The sequence below is a fragment of the Anabrus simplex genome, chromosome 4, assembly GCF_040414725.1.
Source record: "Anabrus simplex isolate iqAnaSimp1 chromosome 4, ASM4041472v1, whole genome shotgun sequence".
Taxonomy (NCBI): Eukaryota; Metazoa; Arthropoda; class Insecta; order Orthoptera; family Tettigoniidae; genus Anabrus; species Anabrus simplex.
In genome coordinates, this window is record NC_090268.1 from 402,417,242 (window position 1) to 402,440,219 (window position 22,978).

A 22,978-nucleotide genomic window follows, 5' to 3' on the forward strand; every position below is an offset into this window, starting at 1 on the left:
TATTTGCCCCAACTTGTCTTCTTGAATTCCAAGTTCATCTTTATACTATAATCTTTTGTACCTTTAAAAACTCCACTCAAGGTTATTCATCTACGAATGTCACTCCACTAACAGCTCGGAACATCCTGCGTATGGAAAATTCTAAATTCCCATGGAGGAATTAGATATTTTTCACCAATAGAGCATGTCAAAAATGTCAAAAACAGATCGGATGTAAGGCTTTTCAGGCGTTTGCTCTATTAACCAGCGTTTTGTCTTAGGTCTGACACTAGACTCATCAGAGTAGTCGAGTAGCTCATCTCCTTACTCCCAAGTCTTCTCAGCCCAAAGTTTGCAACATTTTTGTAACACTACTGGGAACTGACCTAGGGAGAGTCTCTGCGACCACCTTGAGACTCTGGCTAAATGGAGGTGTGATGCGAATATAAGAACTCAACAAGAGAGTTCTCTTAGCCTCTCTCACCTCAATTCTCCATTTCCTACCTACACGTGGTGCCCCTGTTAAGCCGAGCAACCCAGTGGAAGGTTGGGTAACAACCCCAGCGGGAAGCTGGGTCGGTGAGCAGAGTGGAATTGGGGGTCAGTGGAAGGCAACGGGAAACCACCACTGTTAATTTTCCCAAGACAACCTCATGGCTTTACTCAATCATAAATCAGTGTCCGGAGTAAGTCTCCCAGTCGGATCTCCGGGGGGGACATGGTTAAGTGGAGCATCTGAACGTGCAAATCAATCCAAACCAACTTTGCGCGTAGTTAGAAAGATTGCAACCTGGAATGTACGAGGTCTCTTACAGACAGGAAAACTGGCTATCGTTGAAAGAGCAATGAGCCTACATGATCTGGACATACTTGGACTCAGCGAGACACATTGGAAAGGTTGTGGCCACTTTGTCACTCACTCGGATAACACCATATATTTTTCTGGAAGCGAGGATCTCAGTCGGAATGGTGTCGCTGTAGTCATTCCTAAAATACTAGCCAGTGCTGTCGTCGGATATGAGCCTGTCTCTGACAGAATCATCTCCATTAAGATGAATGCTTCTCCGTGTAGGATCAACTTCATTCAGGTTTATGCTCCTACTGCAGTTGCAGTGGATGAAGAAATCGATGAATTCTACGAGTTGCTGGAACACACCATCAGAAAGATTCCTCAGAAGGAAATGTTAGTCATTCAGGGTGATTTTAATGCGAAGATAGGCGAGACTATTGAAGATAATCATTTGGGACATGTGGTTGGAAGGCACGGTCTAGGTGTGAGGAATGAGCGTGGTCAGCGTCTACTGGAGTTTTGTGTTGGCAATAACCTGTCTATCTGCAATACTCTCTTCCAACATCACCCACGGCGTTGATACACATGGATTTCTCCTGGCGACAGGGTTCGAAATCAGATTGATTTCATTTTGGTGAGGCAACGATGGTGGACTTCTGTACTGGATTGCAAAACCTATCCTGCAGCAGACTGTGGTAGTGACCACATTATGCTATCCATGAAAATGCGGATCAAACTGAAGCTGACCAAGAAGAAGAGAGTGACACAAGTTCGCGTTACTGACAAAAAGGCTCTCAAAGATTTTGGAGAAAGAATAAGGCCAAAACTCCAGCAAGTGCAGGAGGAAGGATCAGCCTCCCAAACATGGGATAACCTCAAGACAATCATTAACTCTTCTCTCCCTGAACCATTTACTAATTCTTCCCAAGCTAAGCACCCCTGGATATCGAACACCACTCTACTGCTGATAGAAGAGCGGAGCACACTAAAGAAACGTGGCATTCAATCCAAGCAAGACGAAGAAGCATACAGTGAACTTTGCCGCAAAATACAACGCAATTGCAGAACTGACAAGACACGGTATCTCACCAGTATTTGTGATGAAATAGACCAACATCATAGGCTGAATCAAACACGTGATCTTTTTAAAAAAGTCAACAGCATTACCCATGAGTTCAAACCACGCACATGGGTGATTGAAGATGAAGATGGCAACCTCATTACTGATAAGAACAAAGCAATAGAGAGGTGGAAACAATACTGTGAAATGCTATATTGCAAAGGAAATAATTCTGCCGAAGAGGAAAATTCTTTGAGGTATGAAGAAGAACCTGATATTTTATTAACTGAAATTGTGAACGCTGTCAATCATTTGAAGAACAACAAAGCCCCAGGTATGGATGGTATTTCGGGAGAAATGCTGAAAGTGATGGGGGAGGAGGGCATGCGTGTTTTACATTTGGTATGTAATATGGTGTGGAAAACTGGTGAATGGCCCAAGGACTGGACAACATCAATACTAATCCCTCTTCACAAAAAGGGGTCTATAAGGGATTGTTCCAATTATCGTACTATCGCATTAATATCCCATGCAAGCAAAGTTCTGCTCTACATAATAAATCTACGCCTAAAACCATTCCTGCAACCTCAGATATCCGCAGAACAAGCAGGCTTTGTTGCAGGTAAAGGAACACGAGAGTCTATCTTGAACATGAGACAGATAATTGAGAAATGTCGCGAGTTTTGTGTCCCTGCCTTTATTTGCTTCCTGGACTACAAAAAGGCCTTTGATTGTGTTATGTGGGACAAGTTGTGGCAGGTGCTAAAGGAATTTGGGGTTCCACTGCACTTAATATCGTTACTGAAAAGCCTGTATAAAAACCACGCAGCAACCATAAAGGTAGATGGTGATCTCTCAGGCATTTTCAATGTGACGAATGGAGTAAGGCAAGGTTGTATATTATCACCTCAACTCTACAACATCTATGCAGAGTGTGTCATCAAAAGAGCTCTCAATGGCTGGAATGGTGGAATTTCGATTGGTGGCAGAAAAATTAATAACCTACGCTTTGCAGATGACACTACCCTCATCGCTGGTAGTGAATAGGAACTTCATGACTTGCTTGTAAGGGTGAAGAACACTAGTCTTCAGTATGGTCTAGAGATAAACATAAAAAAGACCAAACTAATGGTAGTTGATCGGCAAGGTGAAATCCAACTTACGGGATACCTAAAAGACCTGGATATAGTTAAGGAATTTGTATACTTGGGGTCTGTCATCAACGACACGGGAAACTGTGATAAAGAGGTAAAAAGACGTATTGTCTTAGGTCGTGCTGCAATGGTTAAACTTACTAAGATCTGGCAGAACCGGGCAATATCAAAAGCCACGAAGATGCGCTTGGTAGAATCACTAGTGTTCTCCGTCTTTTTGTACGGCTGTGAGACCTGGACCGTGAATGCTAAAGACAGAAAGCGCATTGATGCCTTTGAGATGTGGTGTTGGCGGAGAATGCTACGTGTATCCTGGACAGAAAAAAGAACTAATGTTTCCATTCTGGAAGAACTCTGCATCAAGAAACGTCTATCTTCCCATGTGAGTGAACGTTACCTCCAGTTCCTTGGCCACATTTTGAGACGAGACGGAGAGAACTTGGAAAAGGTAATTTTACAAGGCAAAATTGAAGGCAGTAGACCACGAGGAAGAACAGCAAGCAGATGGATAGATCAGGCGAAGAAGATCACTGGGCTACCAATTCAGGTCATACTAACGAAATGTGAAAACCGCTCTGGATGGAGACATCTTGTCAAGGTTGCAACAAGGAAATGATGGAGTTATGAGGTCACGACGCTCAGTAATGAGCACAACGACTAATGATGATGATGACTATTTTGTCGGAAATCACCAAGAACAAATCGTGCTGCTTTCGTTAGGATCTTTTCCATATCTCATCAAGTAATCCTGGTGTGGATCCCATGCACTGGAACCATAACCTAATTGGGGTCTTACCAGTGACTTATATGTGCACTCCTTACTACAACCCCTAAATGCCCTCATAACCATAGGAAGGGATCTGTAACCTTCATTTACAGCCTCGTTAATGAAGTACTTACTTACAGTGATCCCCATGTCACTCCATCAACACGGTAATTAAAAGAGAGAAGACATTTCCTCTTATTGGAATTTACAACCTGATTTTTACCCCATTTAACTTCATATCATTGTCTGCTGTCCATCTCATAACCTAGTTCAGATCTTTTTTGCAGTTGCTCACAATCCTGTAACTTATTTATTACTCTATACAGTATAACATCATCTGCAAAACCCCTTATCTGTGATTCCACCTGAATTATGCAATTCTTTATTACTCTCAGAAGCTTCTGTAATAAGTATATATGAGTGGCAAAAGTGTTTAGAAATAAGAAGCTGACACTTGTACTTCTTTCTCTGACAGTATATTATCTGACCGTAGAGACCAGTGGTGATACTGCAAACCGTCTCACTTCTCACACTGGAATATAGTACAGTACACATTATATGCAACTTCAGTGTTTACTAACTAGTGACAGAAAGGTGACAAGAATCAAAACACTGGTCAACCACCAAAAGTGAAAGTCAATGGCCTACCCTATTTAAACCGAGAATATGGCATTCCATTCCATTGTATTCTATCACCAGCCCCCAAGAAGGGTCTGAAAAGTCCTACAGTTTTCATGTAACGTATACAATCAAAATAGCTGGTAGCTCCACATGGATTTACTTTACTGAACTCAAAAAATGATATTTTAGACTATTTTAGATTCAATAAGATTCACACATTATAAGCTTATGGACATAACACACAAAAGCATGTAAACATTTTCTAATGAAGATGCTAAGTAAAAGCTCTACGAGCTACCTACACTTATCTAGCCCTACTTGAATCTAAGATAGTTCTGCTCTGTTCTCGATATGATTATGTAATACAATAATGTCATATTTTCTCAGAGCACCATTATATTTACAGGACATGGTCCAACCACCGATTCCAGTCACCAGTTCTCAATTGATCTTCATAATCCAGTCTTCATAGATGTTAAACATGGGGAATCCAAGACAGAAAATGAAATAACCACGTCAGAAATGAACTCCAGGTGACATTTCAGCAGCTTCTGCCAATGCTTCAATAAAAGGTCTTATTTTGGTTTACAGTCTTACGTTCAACTGCCATATGCCACATGCAAGCAAAATAAACATTTCATATTCGTACATTTCTGCTTTTTTATAGCTTATTTAAATTCAGATAATACCTCTCTCACTCTAATAAACTCATAATCTTCCATTCCTTTCTATCCTTCCTTACGTGCATAAGGAAGAAAATCGAGGCCAGTGACTTACCAGGTAAGCATACATAGAAAGGTAAGAATACCCATCGTCGTCGGCCACTACTAATTTCCGAGAATACATTTCTCTCCTGCAATACTTCTTAAAGTCTGTTGGCTCTGTGAAGATGTCGTTGATGACTGATCAAGCCAATCTTCGCATGAAACATGCGGCCACACAGGTCACATCTAAAGGTGGGTGGAGGACGTGGTTAGATCTGACATAGTTTTAACTTTTCATGGGTTACAATTTCTTGTCTGCGACGTGACTGCTCAAACAGTGAGACACCTTCTGCAGTAGCTTTGTGCCAAAGAAGATGGTTTTGAGCAGTTGTTGCCCAGGTGTTAGCATTTATGTTGGTGCTAATCATAGTCTTCTTAAGTGGTCTTTATAACGTTTCAAAGGAGCAGCTTGAGGCCTTTTGCCACGACCAATCTCACCGTAGAGAAGTTGTTTAGGCAGTCTGCTGTCATTCGTACGCTGGATGTGACTAACCCATCTAAGCCAATGAGTGATGATGAAGGCTTCTATGCTGTTCTTATGCACCTTATCAAGAACTGCCACACTGCTTATGTAGTCATATCCCAATTGATGTTCATAATGGATCTAAGTTTTTGCTCATAGAAGTGTTCCAGTGTCTTTATGTCGTGACAATAAATTGTCCAGGTTTCACATCCATATAGTAATGTTATGACTTCAGCTCAGTACACCATTGGTTTGGTACCTATTTTAAGATCTTTATTCAAGAAAACTCGATGGGAGAGGTGGCCTTAAGCTGCATGGGAAGAGTGTACCCATAATGCAACATTATATTGTTACATGGTAATGTGACTGTCAGCCCTCTTGAAGCCCCCTTTGGTATTTTCTGGAAGGAACGAGTGAGTAGGGTGGTGAGCTACTGGCTGGCCTACAGGCATGTGATGACCTATCCTTCTATTGTCTTCATCTGGTGTCTCTGTGAATTTTCTGGGAGACAAAATTAGAACACTCTTATTCTGGCTACACCCCGAAGATACTAGAACTTCATCACCAGGTGTATAAAAGCAGGCTCGCCCTGAACAGGGTTTTGTGTTGTGTGGATCATAGAGTAGTCGGTTACAATTCGTGAACTAGTTGAGCCAAGTGTACAGCAGTCATGCTGTGATAGCCAATAGAGATGCATTCAAATCTGCCTGCTGCGAGAAGCGAGTGGTGTGAGCCAAGTGAAATGACAGGTGAGACCGGTCAATCAAGATTATGGAGAATTGCACCATTCCAGGTAAAGAATGCCAGCCAGCTGAAGACCTGCTGTGAGTGCAAGACTTTTTTTAAAAGCCAGTAATTAGTGGAGTGTTGTCATTCAATGTCAAATATAACTGCATCTTTGATTAAATTAGTCCAGTAAACCAGCCAGTGTTTTATTCATAACTATATAAATTCAGAGTTTTTAGCTACAGCCTTTACTGGAGATGGAATCAATTGTCGTGACTACAGATAGGAAACATGAACACTACATCTTTCCACATTCAGTGCTCTTACTCATGAATACTGTAAGATACTTCACAGTCGACAACTGCCTGTTCATGAAGATCTCAGTGGAGTAAATATTGGCAAACTACATTCAAGAAAACCTCTGCTTCATTGATTGAATACACCCCATTGCCAGTAATTTTGACCTGAACAAAGAATGGTTCGAGGAATTGCAAATATTCTTGTCTTTTAGAACTTCTTGAATTACTTTGTATCACAGAATGTGTTCCTCATTTTGATCTATGTAGAAGAGTCTGCTCAAAAGTTAGTCATTTACGAACTAACCATGAAGTATGTGGGGACTTCTTGTTCAAATAGAAGAACATTTCTTTTCTACAGTATGAATGTGGGGCTGTTCAGCACATCATCCAGTAGTGTGACTTACATGCTTAAGACTACTCAGGAGATCCAGAAGACTTTGTCTTGTTAATGCCTCAAGCAATTGAATGTGTCCTGAGTTACTATTTGAGTTAATTTATTTTATTTTTTATTCAGTGTATAGAAAATTCATATATTAATAATAATAAAAGAATTCAAATTGTATGGCCTCAGTTAATGTGTGCAGACATTTTAATTTAACACCATCTTGGCTGTCTGCACATCAATTTCAACATTCTCTTATACTCGATCAGATGGTACAGTAAAGTAGATCCGAGAGAATGAAGAAGTACTTTATATTGGGCAATGTAGGACCAAGTTTTAACAAATTTTGTCATGTTATACCACCAAATATGTTGCCAGAGATATTTTACATGCCAATATCATATGACATGGACTGTTGGAAGGACTTTTTTTCTGCCCTTGAAAAATGAGACTACTACTAGGTTTGAACCTGTGATTTTTGGATTTGGAAGCCAGCACTCTACCACTGATCCACAGACGGACTCATGATATTTGGCTGTTCAACCTCATACTGAGCCTAAACCAGATTCTATAATGCCAGGCTATTCTAATTCATATTTCCAGTCTGACCTCCCATGGTCTACCCCAATGGGTGTAATTTTGCACTTTACACTATTTTCTATTCTGCTAATCTAATTTTTATTGAAATATGAGCAATTGGATTGCATGCAGGTCCAGTCAAAGAAAGGTACATTCCATTAAAATGCTTTAGCAAAGAAGAGTTTGTTCATTCTTCTTTTTCTTCTGTCACCCTTATTCAGGGAGCTCCTGGGTAGGACTGTGGATCATTGACCTCCAGCCGTTTCTCGCAACTCCCTAGAGAGACAAGAGATACGCACTCTTCTTGTGCTGTTTTGTCAATATACAGTGAAACCCTCACTTTGGACAATTCTTTTGATTGGACATATACTGAATGCACTGTTTAATTCCCTATAATTTTATATGTTAAAAATCCTCTGTACATTGGACATCCCTCAACTCTGGACATTGGACAGCCATTAAATAACAGTTTGGACAGATTCAAAACTTTTGTTTTTGTTTTTCTGTTTTGTAATGGTTTATTGCATGCAACTTTAACAGTGTCAATTGAAAATGCTACCTGTCCAAGAGCATTTAAAAATAATGTTAATACACACAGTCTTCCTGTATTACAGTATCACAAGTCCGGCCCCGCGGTGTAGGGGGCAACGCGTCTGCCTGTCACCTGGTGGCCCTGGGTTCGATTCCGGGCTGGGTCAGGGTTTTTTTAATTGTAAATGATTAATATCCCTGGCCTGGGAACTGGGTGTTTGTGTCGTCTTAACGTTCCTTTCCTCACATTCAACACTTTACACTTCTGCCATTTACAAAACACCGCAGGTTCCTCACATATGGTGCAAGTAGGGCCAAAAGATCTTTCTAGGTCGACTCCCCGAACAAATAGCATTTTTAAAAAAAGGAGAAAAAAAAACCAGTATCACAACAGAAAAGCTTGGATGACAGGTGATATTTTCAGTGACTGGTTAAGAGAAATCAATCTAAAACTGAAGAAAGCTTAGCATAAAATACTGTTGCTTGTCATTAAAGCCATGTGGACCTAAATCTATCAAACGTTGCAGCAAAATTTATGCCTCCCAACTTAACTACAAAAGTGTAACCACCAGACAAAGGGTAAGGGATAATTCCAGCTGTAAAATTACTGTACAGCAAACGTTTAATCAACACAGTGGATAAGTGTAACAATGCAATCAAATTTACATGGAGTGTGACTATCCTTGACGCAGTTAGCTGGATCCATGGTGTTTGGATGGAAGAGTCTAAAGAAACAACTGTGAAATGTTTCTATCATGCAGAATTTGCACCCCAATCAACCGAAGAGGAAGAACAATTTCACACAGATAACATGTTGTTCACTGAGGAATTAGGATGTTTCCCTGAAGTTCTTCACAGTGAATTGTCAGACGCTGGTATTTTTAGTAGTTTTGATAATGTTTTGAAAATCCACAATGATGTTCTTTGAACATGATGGACTGATACTAAAAGTGATTTTAGAAGAAGAAGAAGAAGAAAAAGAGGAGGAAAAGGAGGAAACAGTCATCTCCAAGGAGCCAGCTACTCATCAAAAAGCTGTGCAGTGTATTAATTAGTTGGAACTTTATGTGTTTGTGTATAACCAACCAGAAGTGAATGAAACTCTATTTGGATTACATCAGAAAATTGAATCAGAATGGACACGTTCAAAATAAAAAAAATTAAAACCAAGTCTTGTCGCTGACTTTCTCACTAAGCAGTAAATAGTGATTACTGTACTGTACAATGTGCAAAATAAAACATAGGACAATACTGTAGTATTTTTTACAGTTTATAAGCCATGAAATGCAGTATACTCTTGCAAAAAACTGCAGTTTTTATTATATATACTAGCAGTTACCCGTGGCTTCGCTCGCGTGGATTTCGTAATTTGATAAAAGTATTTGTTCCTTTGTACTGTACTGAGACATTATCAGGAAATCCCTACTAAAGTATAAAAACTCACCAAAAAATTGAGTTTCATTTACCCCAGAAACTCTATGAAAACCACGTTTGTAGTATTGCCTTTTGGGACTAAGATGACCATGTGACACAGAGCTGTACATGTAAGAAGCAGTCTTCACTCAACGCGAAGAAAATTGAAGAAAAAAAAATACATGATTCTTTATTTTTAAATGAGATTCCAAATACCTATTTCCACATCTGTAACATATTCAGTTTTTGAGATATAAGTACCCTCATAAAAAATAATTCAACTCTTTTTTCACCCCTGTTAAGTGCCTTTTCCGAAAAGAAAAAAAATAGACGTTACTTTATTTTTAAAGGAGATTCCAAATACCAGTTTTCACGTCTGTAACATCTTCAGTTTTTGAGATATAAGTATCCTCAAAAAAGGAATTCAACTTCTCCACTTCTTTCCACTCTCCTCGCCCCACTTAAGTGGACTTTCCAAAAAAAAGTGCATTTTTTAAGAAGATTCAAAATACCAACTTTCACGACTGTAACTTCTTCAGTTTTTGAGATATAAGTATTCTCATAAACAGAATTCAACTGCTTCTCTACTCATTTTCACTCACCCCACCCCCTTAAGTCGATTTCTGAAAACAAAAAATACGTACATACATACATACATACATACATACATACATTATCATTATAGACTGTTATGCCTTTCAGCGTTCAGTCTGCAAGTCTCTGTGAATTTACCAAAAGTCACCACAATCCTCCATTTGCAACTAGTGCTGTGGCCTCATTTAGTTCTATACCTCTTATCTTTAAATCGTTAGAAACTGAGTCTAACCATCGTCGTCTTGGTCTCCCTCTACTTCTCTTACCCTCCAAAACAGAATACATTATTCTCCTAGGTAACCTATCCCCCTCCATTCGCCTCACATGACCCCACCACCGAAGCCAGTTTATGCGTACAGCTTCATCCATCGAGTTAATTCCTAAATTAGCCTTTATCTCCTCATTCCAAGTACCCTCCTGCCATTGTTCCCACCTGTTTGTACCAGCAATCATTCTCGCTTCTTTCATGTCTGTTACTTCTAACTTATGAATAAGATATCCTGAGTCCACCCAGCTTTCGCTCCCGTAAAGCAAAGTTGGTCTGAAAACAGACTGATGTAAAAATAGTTTCGCCTGGGAGCTGACATCCTTCTTACAGAATACTGTTGATCGCAACTGCAAGCTCACTGCATTAGCTTTACTAAACCTTGATTCAATCTCACTTACTATATTACCATCCTGGGAGAACACACAACCTAAATACTTGAAATTATTGACCTGTTCTAGCTTTGTATCACCAATCTGACATTCAATTCTGTTCAGTTTCTTACCTATTGACATCAATTTAGTCTTTGAAAGGCTAATTTTCATACCATACTCATTGCACCAATTTTCAAGTTCCAAGATATTAGACTGCAGGCTTTCGGCACAATCTGCCATTAAGACCAAGTCGGCAGCATAGGCCAGACTGCTTATTATATTTCCACCTAACTGAATCCCCACCTGCCATTTTATACCTTTCAGCAGATGATCCATGTAAACTACGAACAGGAAAGGTGAGAGATTGCAGCCTTTTCTAACCCCTATAAGTACCCTGAACCAAGAACTCATTCTACCATCAATTCTCACTGAATCCCAACTGTCAACATAAATGTCTTTGATTGATTTTAATAATCTACCTTTAATTCCATAGTCCCCCAGTATGGCGAACATCTTTTCCCTCGGTACCCTGTCATATGCTTTCTCTAGTTCTACGAAACCCAAACACAACTGCCTATTCCTCTCGTAGCATTTTTCAATTACTTGGCCGATACTGTAAATCTGATTCTGACAGCCCCTCTGTGGTCTGAAACCACACTGGTTTTCATCCAACTTCCTCTCAGCTACTGATCGCACCCTCCCTTCCAAGATGCCAGTGAATACTTTGCCTGGTATACTAATCAATGAGATACCTCGATAGTTGTTGCAATCCTTCCTGTTCCCTTGCTTATAGATAGGTGCAATTACTACTTTTGTCCAATCTGAAGGCACCTTACCAACACTCCATTCTAATCTTACTATTCTACGAAGCCATTTCATCCCTGCCTTCCCACTATACTTCACGATTTCAGTTCTAATTTCATCTATTCCTGCTGCTTTATGAAAATGGAGTTTATTTACCATCCTTTCCACTTCCTCAAGCATAATTTCACCATCATTTTCCTCCTCCCCATGAGCTTGGCTGTTCGCAACACCACCAGGAAGATTTCCTTTTACGTTGAGAAGATGTTCAAAATATTCCCTCCACCTCTCCAGTGATTCCCTGGGATCTACTATGAGTTCACCTGAATTACTCAAAACACTGTTCATTTCCTTTTTCCCTCCCTTCCTAAGATTCTTTATTACTATCCAGAAAGGTTTCCCTGCTGCTTGACCTAGCCTTCCCAGGTTATTACCAAAATCTTCCCACGACTTCTTTTCTGATTCAACAACTATTTGTTTCGCTCTGTTTCTTTCATCTACGTACAAATCCCTGTCTGCCTCGGCCCTTGTTTGGAGCCATTTCTGATAAGCCTTCCTTTTACGTTTACAAGCTGCTCTCACTTCATCATTTCACCAAGATGTTCGCCTTTTCCCATTTTCACACACAGTTGTTCCTAGGCATTCCCTTGCAATTTCTACTACAGTATCCCTGTATGGCACCCATTCTCCTTCTATATCCTGAACCTGCTTACCGTCTACTGTTCGAAACTTCTCACGAATCACATCCATGTACTTCTGTCTAATTTCCTCGTCCTGGAGATTTTCTACCCTTATTCGTTTGCAGACAGATTTTACTTTCTCTACCCTAGGCCTAGAGATACTTAGTTCACTACAGATCAGATAGTGGTCTGTATCATTGAAAAATCCCCAGAAAACTCGTACATTCCTAACAGATTTCCAGAATTCGAAGTTGGTTAAGATGTAGTCTATTATGGATCTGGTACCTCTAGCCTCCTATGTGTAGCGGTGAATAGCCTTATGCTTGAAGAATGTATTCATAACTGCTAAACCCATACTAGGACAGAAGTCCAGCAAACGCTTCCCATTCCCATTAGCTTCCATATCTTCCGCACATTTACCAATCACCCTTTTGTATCCCTCAGTTCTATTTCCAACTCTCGCATTGAAATCGCCCATTAGCACTATTCTATCCTTGCTGTTGACCCTAACCACAATGTCACTCAATGCTTCATAAAACTTATCAACTTCATCCTCATCTGCACCCTCACATGGTGAATATACTGAGACAATTCTCGTCCTAATTCCTCCAACAGCCAAATCTACCCACATCATTTACTCATTTACGATCCTAACAGAAACTATGTTGCTTGCAGTGGTATTCCTGATAAACAGCCCTATCCCATACTCTACCCTTCCCTTTCTAACATCCGTCAAGTATACACTTTATAATCTCCTACCTCTTCCTCATTGTCTCCCCTTAACCGAATATCACTTACTCCTAGCACATCCAGATGCATCCTCTCTGCTGACTCAGCCAGTTCTACCTTCTTTCTTCCATAAGCCCCATTAATATTGATAGCTCCCCATCGAATTCCATTTCGTTCACCAAGTTGTTTCCAAGGAGTCCCTCGCCTGTCAAATGGGAGTGGAACTCCGTTACTCTCATAGGTCCGAGGCTTGCTTAAAATGTTCTGAGCTCGGTAAATTCATGAAGCAGGATGCTACCCTACTTACACATAGTCCAAGTGAGTGATTCCTTATTTTTAAAGGAGATTCCAAATACCAATTTTTACGTCTATAACATCTTTAGTTTTTGAGATATGAGTACCCTCATACAAAGAATTCAACTAATTTTTCAATTCATTCAACCTCCTTCTACCTCACTCCTCATTTCTCTAGTACGCCTCTTCAGTGATGCCTAGGCCATCTATGACAGCTGACGGCGGAGCTGTTGAGCATCCAACCAGCCTCAGGGCTGAGGACAGAATATACATACATCAACCCCCTTAAGTGGACTTCCCAAAAACAAAAAGAATATGCGTTTCTTTACTTTGAAAGAAGACTCCAAATATAAATTTTAATGTCTGTAACATCCTCAGTTTTTGAGATATAAGTATCCTCATAAAAAGATTTCAACTCCTTTTTCACCCCTTCCCCTTTAAGTTCAGATACCCCCCCAAAATAATGCCTGTATCTTTATTTTTAAAGAATTCCAAATACCAATTTTCACGACTGTAACCTTCAGTTTTGAGATATAAGTAACACCACAAAAATAATTCACCGTCCCCTTAAGTGAACTTTCTGAAAACAGAAAAATATGTTTATTTATAAAGGAGATCCAAATATCAATTATCACGACTAACATTTTCAGATTTTGAGATGTATGCATCATCATAAAAAGAATTCAACTCCATGATCTATCCTCAGCCTACACAAAACTACAGCCTCTTTCTGTGAAGGCTGGAAATGGGAGCAACAGATAGAGGAGACGAGGACAAACATGAAAACACAAAAGCACAAGGACAATCCCTGCGTCTTCATTCACTGCTGTCTTCAAATAGATAGGCTCTCCCCTTATCAACAGCATTAACATTGGTCGAGGACCTTTTTTGAGTCACGTCTTGTACACAACAAGCTGCAAGAAGGTTCTTTTCTGTTACTGAACTTGTATTTCCAGAAATGACTAGTTACAAGCAGTGAGGTACATGAGAAAAACTATGCGTTATCAGCTCCAGGCACTCATGAAAAGCATGCTCACACTGACGACGTGGTTGTTACCAGGTTAAAACTTTCCTCACCACTAGCTAGCCAACAGTTTGAGGAAAAGGTACTGAGAGGAATAGCCCATAATCACAATCCTATTTCATCACACATTCGTAATTATTTAGAGCCCAGACGAAAACTCTGACTATGACCTCTCACAGGTACTGCAAAAACTCGATCAATAAATGGGATCATCATCAGTATAGAACCCCTCCAGTGTGCCAGGTAGTGGTGGTGATTATTGTTTTACAAGGAAGTACAATTAGGCAACCATCCTCTATATAACACTAATCAGAGGGAAAAATCTGACGCTTCGAAAAATGAAGGTATCGGCCAAAGGAAGACAAGGGCCACGAAGGGCGTGAAAATGAAAGACTCCCTAGGCCTCGATAGCTAACACCGTCGGGGTCGGAAAAGAACAAGAGTTGACCAAGGTAGGTCAGATAGGATAGATGAAAGTGAGGAGCCTGGCACAAGTACGTTACAAATACGTTACAATGAACATAATGAACATATCAATGCAATAAAACATAATCATTTCTCAGCCATAGGTCAACACATTGAAGACTACAAACATAAATTCACAGACATTGAAAACGACATGCAAATTCTAAGTATAAACCCCAACAACATAATGGAAGATTTTTACATTAGTTTAGATCAATACGCCAATACAGTACAAACTTCAATTTAAATGAAATTACAGATAGAATCAATATTTTTTTCAATGCAGTTATTCCCTCCCTAAAAGACACCTAAAAAGAATCAAAAAACAAAACCCAACACGCATTAAAGAACCGCCAGAAGACACGCCTCGCTCCACTCCTACTCCCTCAATAGCTGCTCCTTCTACCCCTCCGCAACCACAAGCATCAGCTTCAGACCACACGAAACAGTGCATGATGTGCTCCGGAATAGCACACACCAAGGAGTCAACAACAACAGTAAGTACACACATACCTATTCCCACATTAAATAGACATTCCAACTTGGCAGGCATAAATTTCTTACACTACATTTTCAATTTTTAACAGATACTAAATACATCCAACAACACAAAGTGACGAAGAAGCTTTCTGGCTAATCATGTAACATACGATGTATCAAAATCAAGCAACACGTAATGACATTTTAACAAAATTACATGACATAAGGATCAAGGGAAGCACGTTGTAAGACTAACGATCTATCCATAACTCTACACAAATTCTACTAAGTTTTATGGTAAAATTATAATTTTTTAACATGAACTGCAAGCATTCGGATACAGATCGACGAAGTTCCACATCATCAAATACCAGACAACAACCTTGACTTCAACATAAGTGTTTACATTACTTCAAGAAACTTACACCATTATACCATCAGTCGACAAACATGACTGATCACATGATATAACATAGCTACATAAGTCCAATAGACTGTATGAACTCATTTGTGCCTCAACATGTTTTACTTAATCTAGCCATAAATTTAATGTGGAACAGTGAATGTTTATAATTATGAACATTGTATTTTAAACATATATCATCCATGTACGTAATAGTAATGTTAAGTTTTAATTCTCATATCATTTAACATTCCATATTACGTACCTATCCTGACCTATGGTTGCGAAACATGGACCATGAGAAATAAAGATGTTAGTAGAATCCAGGCAGCAGAAATGAGATTTGTCCATAGCATGATCGGTAGAGATAGAGTCCGTAATGAGGAAATCCGCAAGCAGGTTCAAGTTGTAAGACTGCAGGACAGAACAACAGCACAGCGAGTGAGATGGTATGGACATACACGACACATGGGAGATAACAGATTACCAACTAAAACTTGAAGACAAAAGACCAAGAGGACGACCAAGACTCTGGTACAAGGACATGGTGAAGATTGACACTGAACAGCGAGGACATACTTTGGAAAGCATCGAAGAAGGAGATAAGTTCAGAGACCGCAACTGGTGAAGAAGCTTCGTTCGCCGACCCATCGCTTAAGATGGAACGACGTGGGATTTGTATGTATCATTTAACGTAGACGATTGCTTAAGCTAGGACGAAGAATATTCGCAAATTGCCAATGTTTTACCTATACTATGTGACATTCTTATTGTATCAGTGATATTTTACATACGTGATAGTGTTGTCTTCCGTGGCTGAGTTTTTTAAAATATATATAATGTTTCCACTAAGTTCTTAAGTTTAGTTATGAACAAGACGGCAGCCATCTTGTTATAGTTTCTTGTTTGTCGTTGATTGTAAAATTTCCCCTACCGAGCTCGATAGCTGCAGTTGCTTAAGTGCGGCCAGTATCCAGTATTCGGGAGACAGTAGGTTTGAACCCCACTGTCGGCAGCCCTGAAAATGGTTTTCCGTGGTTTCCCTTTTTCACACCAGGCAAATGCTGGGGCTGTATCTTAATTAAGGCCATGGCCGCTTCCTTCCCACTCCTAGCCCTTCCCTGTCTCATCATCGCCATAAGACCTATCTGTGTCAGTGCGACGTAAAGCAACTAGCAAAAAAAATTCTCCTTGACCTTTTCGAAAAGTATACTATATTAGGTAACACCACCTAGGTGTACTTTACACCAACTAAGGAACAGTAGCGATGTTTTGTTAGTATTCATGTGTCGTGTATTTCCAGTATGATATTCAACGTTTACGTTATTCTTTGTTATTGAGCATGTCAGACAGAAGATAACAAACAATTGCCTGACGTCTGTGTGGGAAATAAGGTGATTTTATATTCATTGAATTACTTCTCTGTGAGATATGTCATTTGAGGATTCACGGAGTTTACGCTGGCATCTCTGATGTGGAAGTTGAAGTTCTTACTAGCGCTGCTGACTTGTGGTTGTGTCCATCGCGCAAATTAATAAAACTGTCCTATCTGCGATAAATTTGTTAAAGGTACGAAAGGTCTTCGAATTCATTGGTCCTACAATCATCCTGATAAGCCTATTAAAGGAGATGGTATGATGACGACATCTCGGGATTCTTTCTACGAGAAACCGGCTTCATGTAAGAATAATGTACATATGCTACGTCGTATTCCGAAGGATACTACTTATCAAAATTCATATTGTAGAATATTTTACTGATAGTGTCTACTCTACAGTTCATTTTTGGAAGGTGTGGTCTGCGGGTTAGAATTCACCCACGGTAACCTCTGCTTGTCATAAAAGATGACTAAAAGGGGATGAATATCTCCTGGCATAAGGAGACACCCTACACCAAATACCAACAGTCTCCTTGAGAGTGGATGAGTGGGTGTAGGTCTGGGCACTCTATTGTCCAAGGGGTAAGAAATTGCCCCTAAAGGCGGAGGAATCAAGTATGGTCAACGGCAGTAGAATGCAGAAGGCAATGGAAAACCACTGCATTAAAGGTCCTGAAGGACATCCCTATAAATTCACATAACATGGCTCGGAAATTAGTATCCGGAGTTTCTATTCCCCCAATCAGAACTCCAGGGGCAAATGCTGCGAACATAGTTGTGAACGATTGTGTACTTGACAGTGCTAGGAAAATCAAAACCTATGACAAGAAATTACGAGTTGCTACTTGGAATGTACGCAGTTTGTATATGAGTGGAAAACTAGTAAATGTGGAAGCAGAAAGATGTAGATTGAAAGTAGACATCCTTGGACTGAGTGAAGTAAGATGGACTGGATCAGGAATTCAGAACACGAAGGAAGGATATATGTACTTCTTGGGAGGAACCGACACCAATCACAGACATGGAGTTGCTGTGCTTTTCATCAATGATCGCAAATTCAGTTCTAGATTTTGTACCACTTAGTGATAGAGTAATGTTGCTGAGGTTACAAACATCACACCGGATCATGAACGTTATTCAGGTCCATGCACCAACTGCAGATAAAGATGATGATGAAGTAGAAGCATTCTATGACATCTTAGAGGAAGCTATGAAAATAACTAAGAATGGAGAAATAACATTGGTCATGGGTGATTTCAACTCAAAAGCAGGGGCTGGCATTGAAGGCAATACTGTAGGCAGCCATGGTCTTGGTGAACGTAACATAAGAGGAGATAGACTTGTTCAGTTCTGTATGGAGCACAATCTGTTGTCTCTAACACATTCTTCAAACTTCCTCCTCGGTGGCTTTACACATGAATATCACCCGCTGATAACGACGAAAAGATCATAAGAAATCAAATTGATTTCATTTTGGTAAAACAACAACTAAAGAAATATGTGACATCCGTTAAGACGTATCCCGGTGCTGATGTAAATAGTGACCACAATCCAGTTGTAATGGACCTTAAAATGATAAGTTTTAGAAAAATTAAAAGAAATGTTAAACCATCCAAGCATATAGATCAGGGCCTCTCAAATGCCCAAAATCTCACGCGTGCAGATCGAGGCGCAAAAGCTCCGTGCACCGTGCATCGATGATGCTTGGCATGGCTCGGATCAACGCTTCGTCTCTGGGCTACTCGGCTATACTCTGCTCAACTCAGCCCGGATTTGGAGCGCTACGGCGCAAGTGGGGCAGAGGGAGACAGGCAGAGCGAGCTAGACAGGCGTGAGGAAAGAGAGAGTAAGCGCTATTGCTCCAAATCGAGGAGTGGGGGGTCTGCACTCTGGTCAACCAAGCCAAGTCGTCTTTTGCACCGTGCACAGTGCATGCACCACGCGCATGCACCCTGAGAGGCCCTGATATAGATTAAGAAACTATTGGATCCCAAAGTAAGAACTAATGTTGGAACTGCACTGGAAAAGAAGATGGAATAATAAGATACACTGAATCAGAGATAGAATACACATGGCACGCCATTAAAGATAGTGTGATTGAAATCCAGGAAAATGAAATTGGACACTGCAACAACATCAAAAGACAGAGCTGGATGACAGATGAAATTCTAGAACTTATGGATGAAAGGAGAAAGCACAAAAATACAGATCACATTCAACACAAAATTCTAAACAAAGCTGTACGCAGAAAGTGCAGTGAAGCCCGAGAATTATGAATGACAGACAGATGTAAAGAAATTGAGATCCTTCAAGAGAAGCACGACTATTTTAACTTGCATAAGAAACGGAGACGATATGGTCAAATTTTGAGAGATGCCAATAATGAAATCATCTTGGGTGTGGAAGGGAAACTCAAACGATGGAAGGAATATATAGAAAATCTCTTCAAAGATGACAGAAATGATCCTCCTTCACCCGACGAGAGAATAAATGAAAATAGCCCTGAAATAACAAAAAGTGAAGTTGTACATGCCGTAAAATTTCAAAAGAATGGTAAAGCAACTGGACCTGATGGTGTGTACGCTGAAGTTCTCAAAGTAATAATAGAACAGGAATCTACCGGCCTCAATATCTTATCATTATTCAATCAAATATATATGTATCAGGAGAAATACCATCAGAATGGCTGAAATCAACCTTTCATTCCACAAACGAAGAAGCCTAATTCGTCTCAGTGTGATGATTATTGTATGATAAGTTTGATGTCTCACGTGCTCGAAATATTCTTGCGAATCATTCACACTAGAATATACAAAAAATGTGAATCCCAAATGGATCAGAATCAGTTCGGTTTCCGAAATGGCTTTGGTACACGTGAGGTACTCTTCTCGTTAAATGTGTTGTTACAGAGGTGCAGAGATATGAATGTTAATGTCTATGCCTGTTTTATAGACTATAAAAAAGCTTTTGATTGTGTCAGGCACAATAAGCTGATAGAGATTCTGAGATCAACAGGCATTGACTCCGGTGACTTACGTATAATCAGTAACCTGTACTGGAATCAGTTTGCAAATGCCAAAACTGATCAAGGAACTTCAGAAACTGCTTCAATCAGGAAGGGCGTCCGCCAGGGTTGTGTACTGTCACCTCTGTTGTTTAACATTTACTCAGAGGCAATCTTTAAAGAAACATTGGAAGACTAGGGTGGGATCAAAATTAACGGGAAAATCATCAACATCAGATATGCAGATGATACTGTTGTCACAGCTGATGACATGCCTGCCCTTCAGTGCATGATAAACTCCTTAGTGCGACGTAAAGCCAAAAAAAAAAAAAAAAACCACCCCTCCTTACTTCAGCACAGTGAAGAGTTTGGATTATATGTTAACCCCTCAAAAACAAAACTGATGGTGTTCTCTAAGAAGACAATTCGGACAAATCTCATAATAAAAGATAAAATAGTTGACCAAGTGTCTTCTCTCAAATATCTGGGTACCATCTCGGATGACCAGTGTAACTCCAAATGGGGGATAATATCTAGAATTGAGCAGGCCAGGAAACAATTCATTACCATGAAGAAATTCCGTGAGGTCAGATCTCAGTCTCCAACTACGAATTTGTATGATCCACTGCTATATATTTTCTGGCTGGCCATTTTTGTTCTGTACTTAACATCTCTTCAACATGTACTACATGTACGTAACACGACCTAATACGTTGAAAGTCTGTTTCGATTACAATGCGGTCGTGAAAATTCAATATTCATTGAGATGCCCCACAACGGGCGACTTAAACGCACTCTACAGTGTGCTAGCAGCAGTGCCAGACCTGTAGCTCAGATCCTTTCAAACAGAACAAAGATGGCCCAGGCCACCATAGCTCAATTGGTAGAGCAACCGACGCGAAATCGGGAGGTTGTGAGTTCGGATCCCACTGGTGTCCGGCTGGCCATTTTTGTTCTGTACTTAACATCTCTTCAACACGTACTACATGTACGTAACACGACCTAATACGTTGAAAGTCTGTTTCGATTACAATGCGGTCGTGAAAATTCAATATTCATATATATTTTCTGTTCTCCTATATGGATGTGAAAGCTGGACTCTGGATCCAACCATAGAAAAACGTATTGATGCCTTCGAAATGTTCCTGTATCGCAGTCTCTTGCGGATATCCTGGGTAATGAAAATCTCAAATGCCGAGGTCCTTCGTCAATGAGAAAGCAAAAAGAACTACTGCTCACCATAAAACAGAGGAAAACGCAATATCTAGGACATATCTTGAGAGGTGAGAGGTATCAGTTATTACAGCTTATTATCGAAGGGAAGGTACAGGGGAAGAGATCTGTTAGGAGAAGAAGAAATTCATGGCTGAAAGACCTTCGAAGATGGCACTGCTGAACTTCAGAAATGGCATTCCATTCTGCGCTGTCAAGATCAGAGCTAGTTACGTGGATCGCCAACCTCCGCTCGGAGACGGCGTCTTAAGAAGAAGAAGATGTTTTAATTACATGTTATGTCAGTCAGCTGAAGATGGCCTTCACAAGGTCGAAACCAGTACAGTAAAATAACAATACATAAATAAAGTATTGATCAGGTGGAAGCTTCAAAACTTCATATTTGTAAACAAGTAAGTGGAAGCAAAGCCAGGACTCAGCTGAGAGCCTCGTGGTTGCCAACCCACGCTTCCAAGTTGATAGCCCCTCAGGCCCCTTTAAGCTGCTTCTTACGTCAGGCAGGGGATACGGTGGGTGTTATTCTACCGCCTCTACCCACAGGGGTAAGGGTGTCAGGTTGGGTGGTGTTGATCGAGTTTTCGCCATCGTTGTCTGTCCAGAAATGACTTCTCTCTCACCACCGACTCAAAATTCCCTCCTCTTCTTTCATCTGGTGTAGCCATCTCTTCCTAGGTCTTCCCACTGGCCTTCTTTCTTCAACCATTCTTTCCAGGCATGTATGTGGTGTTCTTGTGCCAGGCATTTGCTTTACATGTCCATACTATGTTAGTGATGATGTTTGTTGTTTAAAGGGGCCTGACATATAGGTCACCGGCCCTACTATATTTGTCTCGAAGTCGTTAGCCTCTCTTCTATTGAGTTCACTTCCAGTTCCATTCTGAGGTCATCATTCCTTACAAGGTCCTTGAGTGTTTTTTTGGAGGGTAATTCATAGAAACTTCATGTTTCCAATTTACAAAATTCTCTCTCTTTCAGTGTACAAGTTTCTAAATTGTATGTGAGAATGGGCACGAAGTATGACTTATACAGTCATCTTGATTCACATGGGCACTTTATTATCCCAAAGTAGATGTCTCATGAGGTTGTAGATGGGGTAGAAGGAGAAAAGGTGATTGTGGTTTGTTTCAAAGGGCAAAACAATAAAACAGGAAAACTTACAATAATGGCTGTCCTAGCAAAATTTATTTATATTTACATACATGTTCAGAGAAACTATTCACAAATTGCCCTTTTACTAGGGAGCATTTACATACAAGTATCAGGGCTCCTTCACACTATCTTGCTCAGAATGCTGGTCTTTTGTAAGCAAGACAAGATTATCCACTTGAGAAGTAAGCGATTGTACAGCCTCATGATCACGCAAGATATTATCATGCTAAAAAAGAGAAGAAAAAAACATGCAAATTATTAGCACTTGAATACTTCTACAAAATACCAAGGGCACTAGGAAAGTTTTGCAATGTGTGTGAATGCTTTAGACATTTTCAAAATAATTTCCACCACACTCAATACACATCTCCATATGTCGAAACCAGTCACTGAACCAACTCTGCCACTTTTCTTCGGTTACATTTTCACACTCTTGATCCCATGATGGCAGAAGCTCCTCGTCGGATGAAAAACGCCACCCTTTCAGCTTCATCTTCACTTTTGGGAAGAGTGCAAAGTCACATGGGGCAATATCAGGACTGTATGGAGGGTGACCAAGCACAGTCAACCCTGATCTG

At 40.2% G+C, this 22,978-nt stretch overlaps 2 protein-coding genes across 5 annotated transcripts in view; one reads left to right on the forward strand and one right to left on the reverse strand.

The window, feature by feature from the left end:
• The window catches only part of LOC136872297 (A disintegrin and metalloproteinase with thrombospondin motifs adt-1), a 142,720-nt gene extending 137,702 nt beyond the window's left edge, over window positions 1-5,018 (forward strand). Inside the window, exon 17 of the mRNA XM_068227419.1 lies at window positions 4,777-5,018. Coding sequence (XP_068083520.1) covers window positions 4,777-4,907 — 131 coding nt within the window. The 3' untranslated portion in view covers window positions 4,908-5,018. The remainder of the gene's footprint in view (window positions 1-4,776) is intronic.
• Window positions 5,019-22,414: 17,396 nt separating this feature from the next.
• The window catches only part of LOC136872764 (uncharacterized), a 96,717-nt gene continuing 96,153 nt past the window's right edge, over window positions 22,415-22,978 (reverse strand). For all 4 annotated transcript variants that reach the window (XM_068227526.1, XM_067146596.2, XM_067146597.2 and 1 more), the window contains exon 6: window positions 22,415-22,626. In XM_068227526.1, coding sequence (XP_068083627.1) covers window positions 22,510-22,626 — 117 coding nt within the window. In that variant the 3' untranslated portion in view covers window positions 22,415-22,509. The remainder of the gene's footprint in view (window positions 22,627-22,978) is intronic.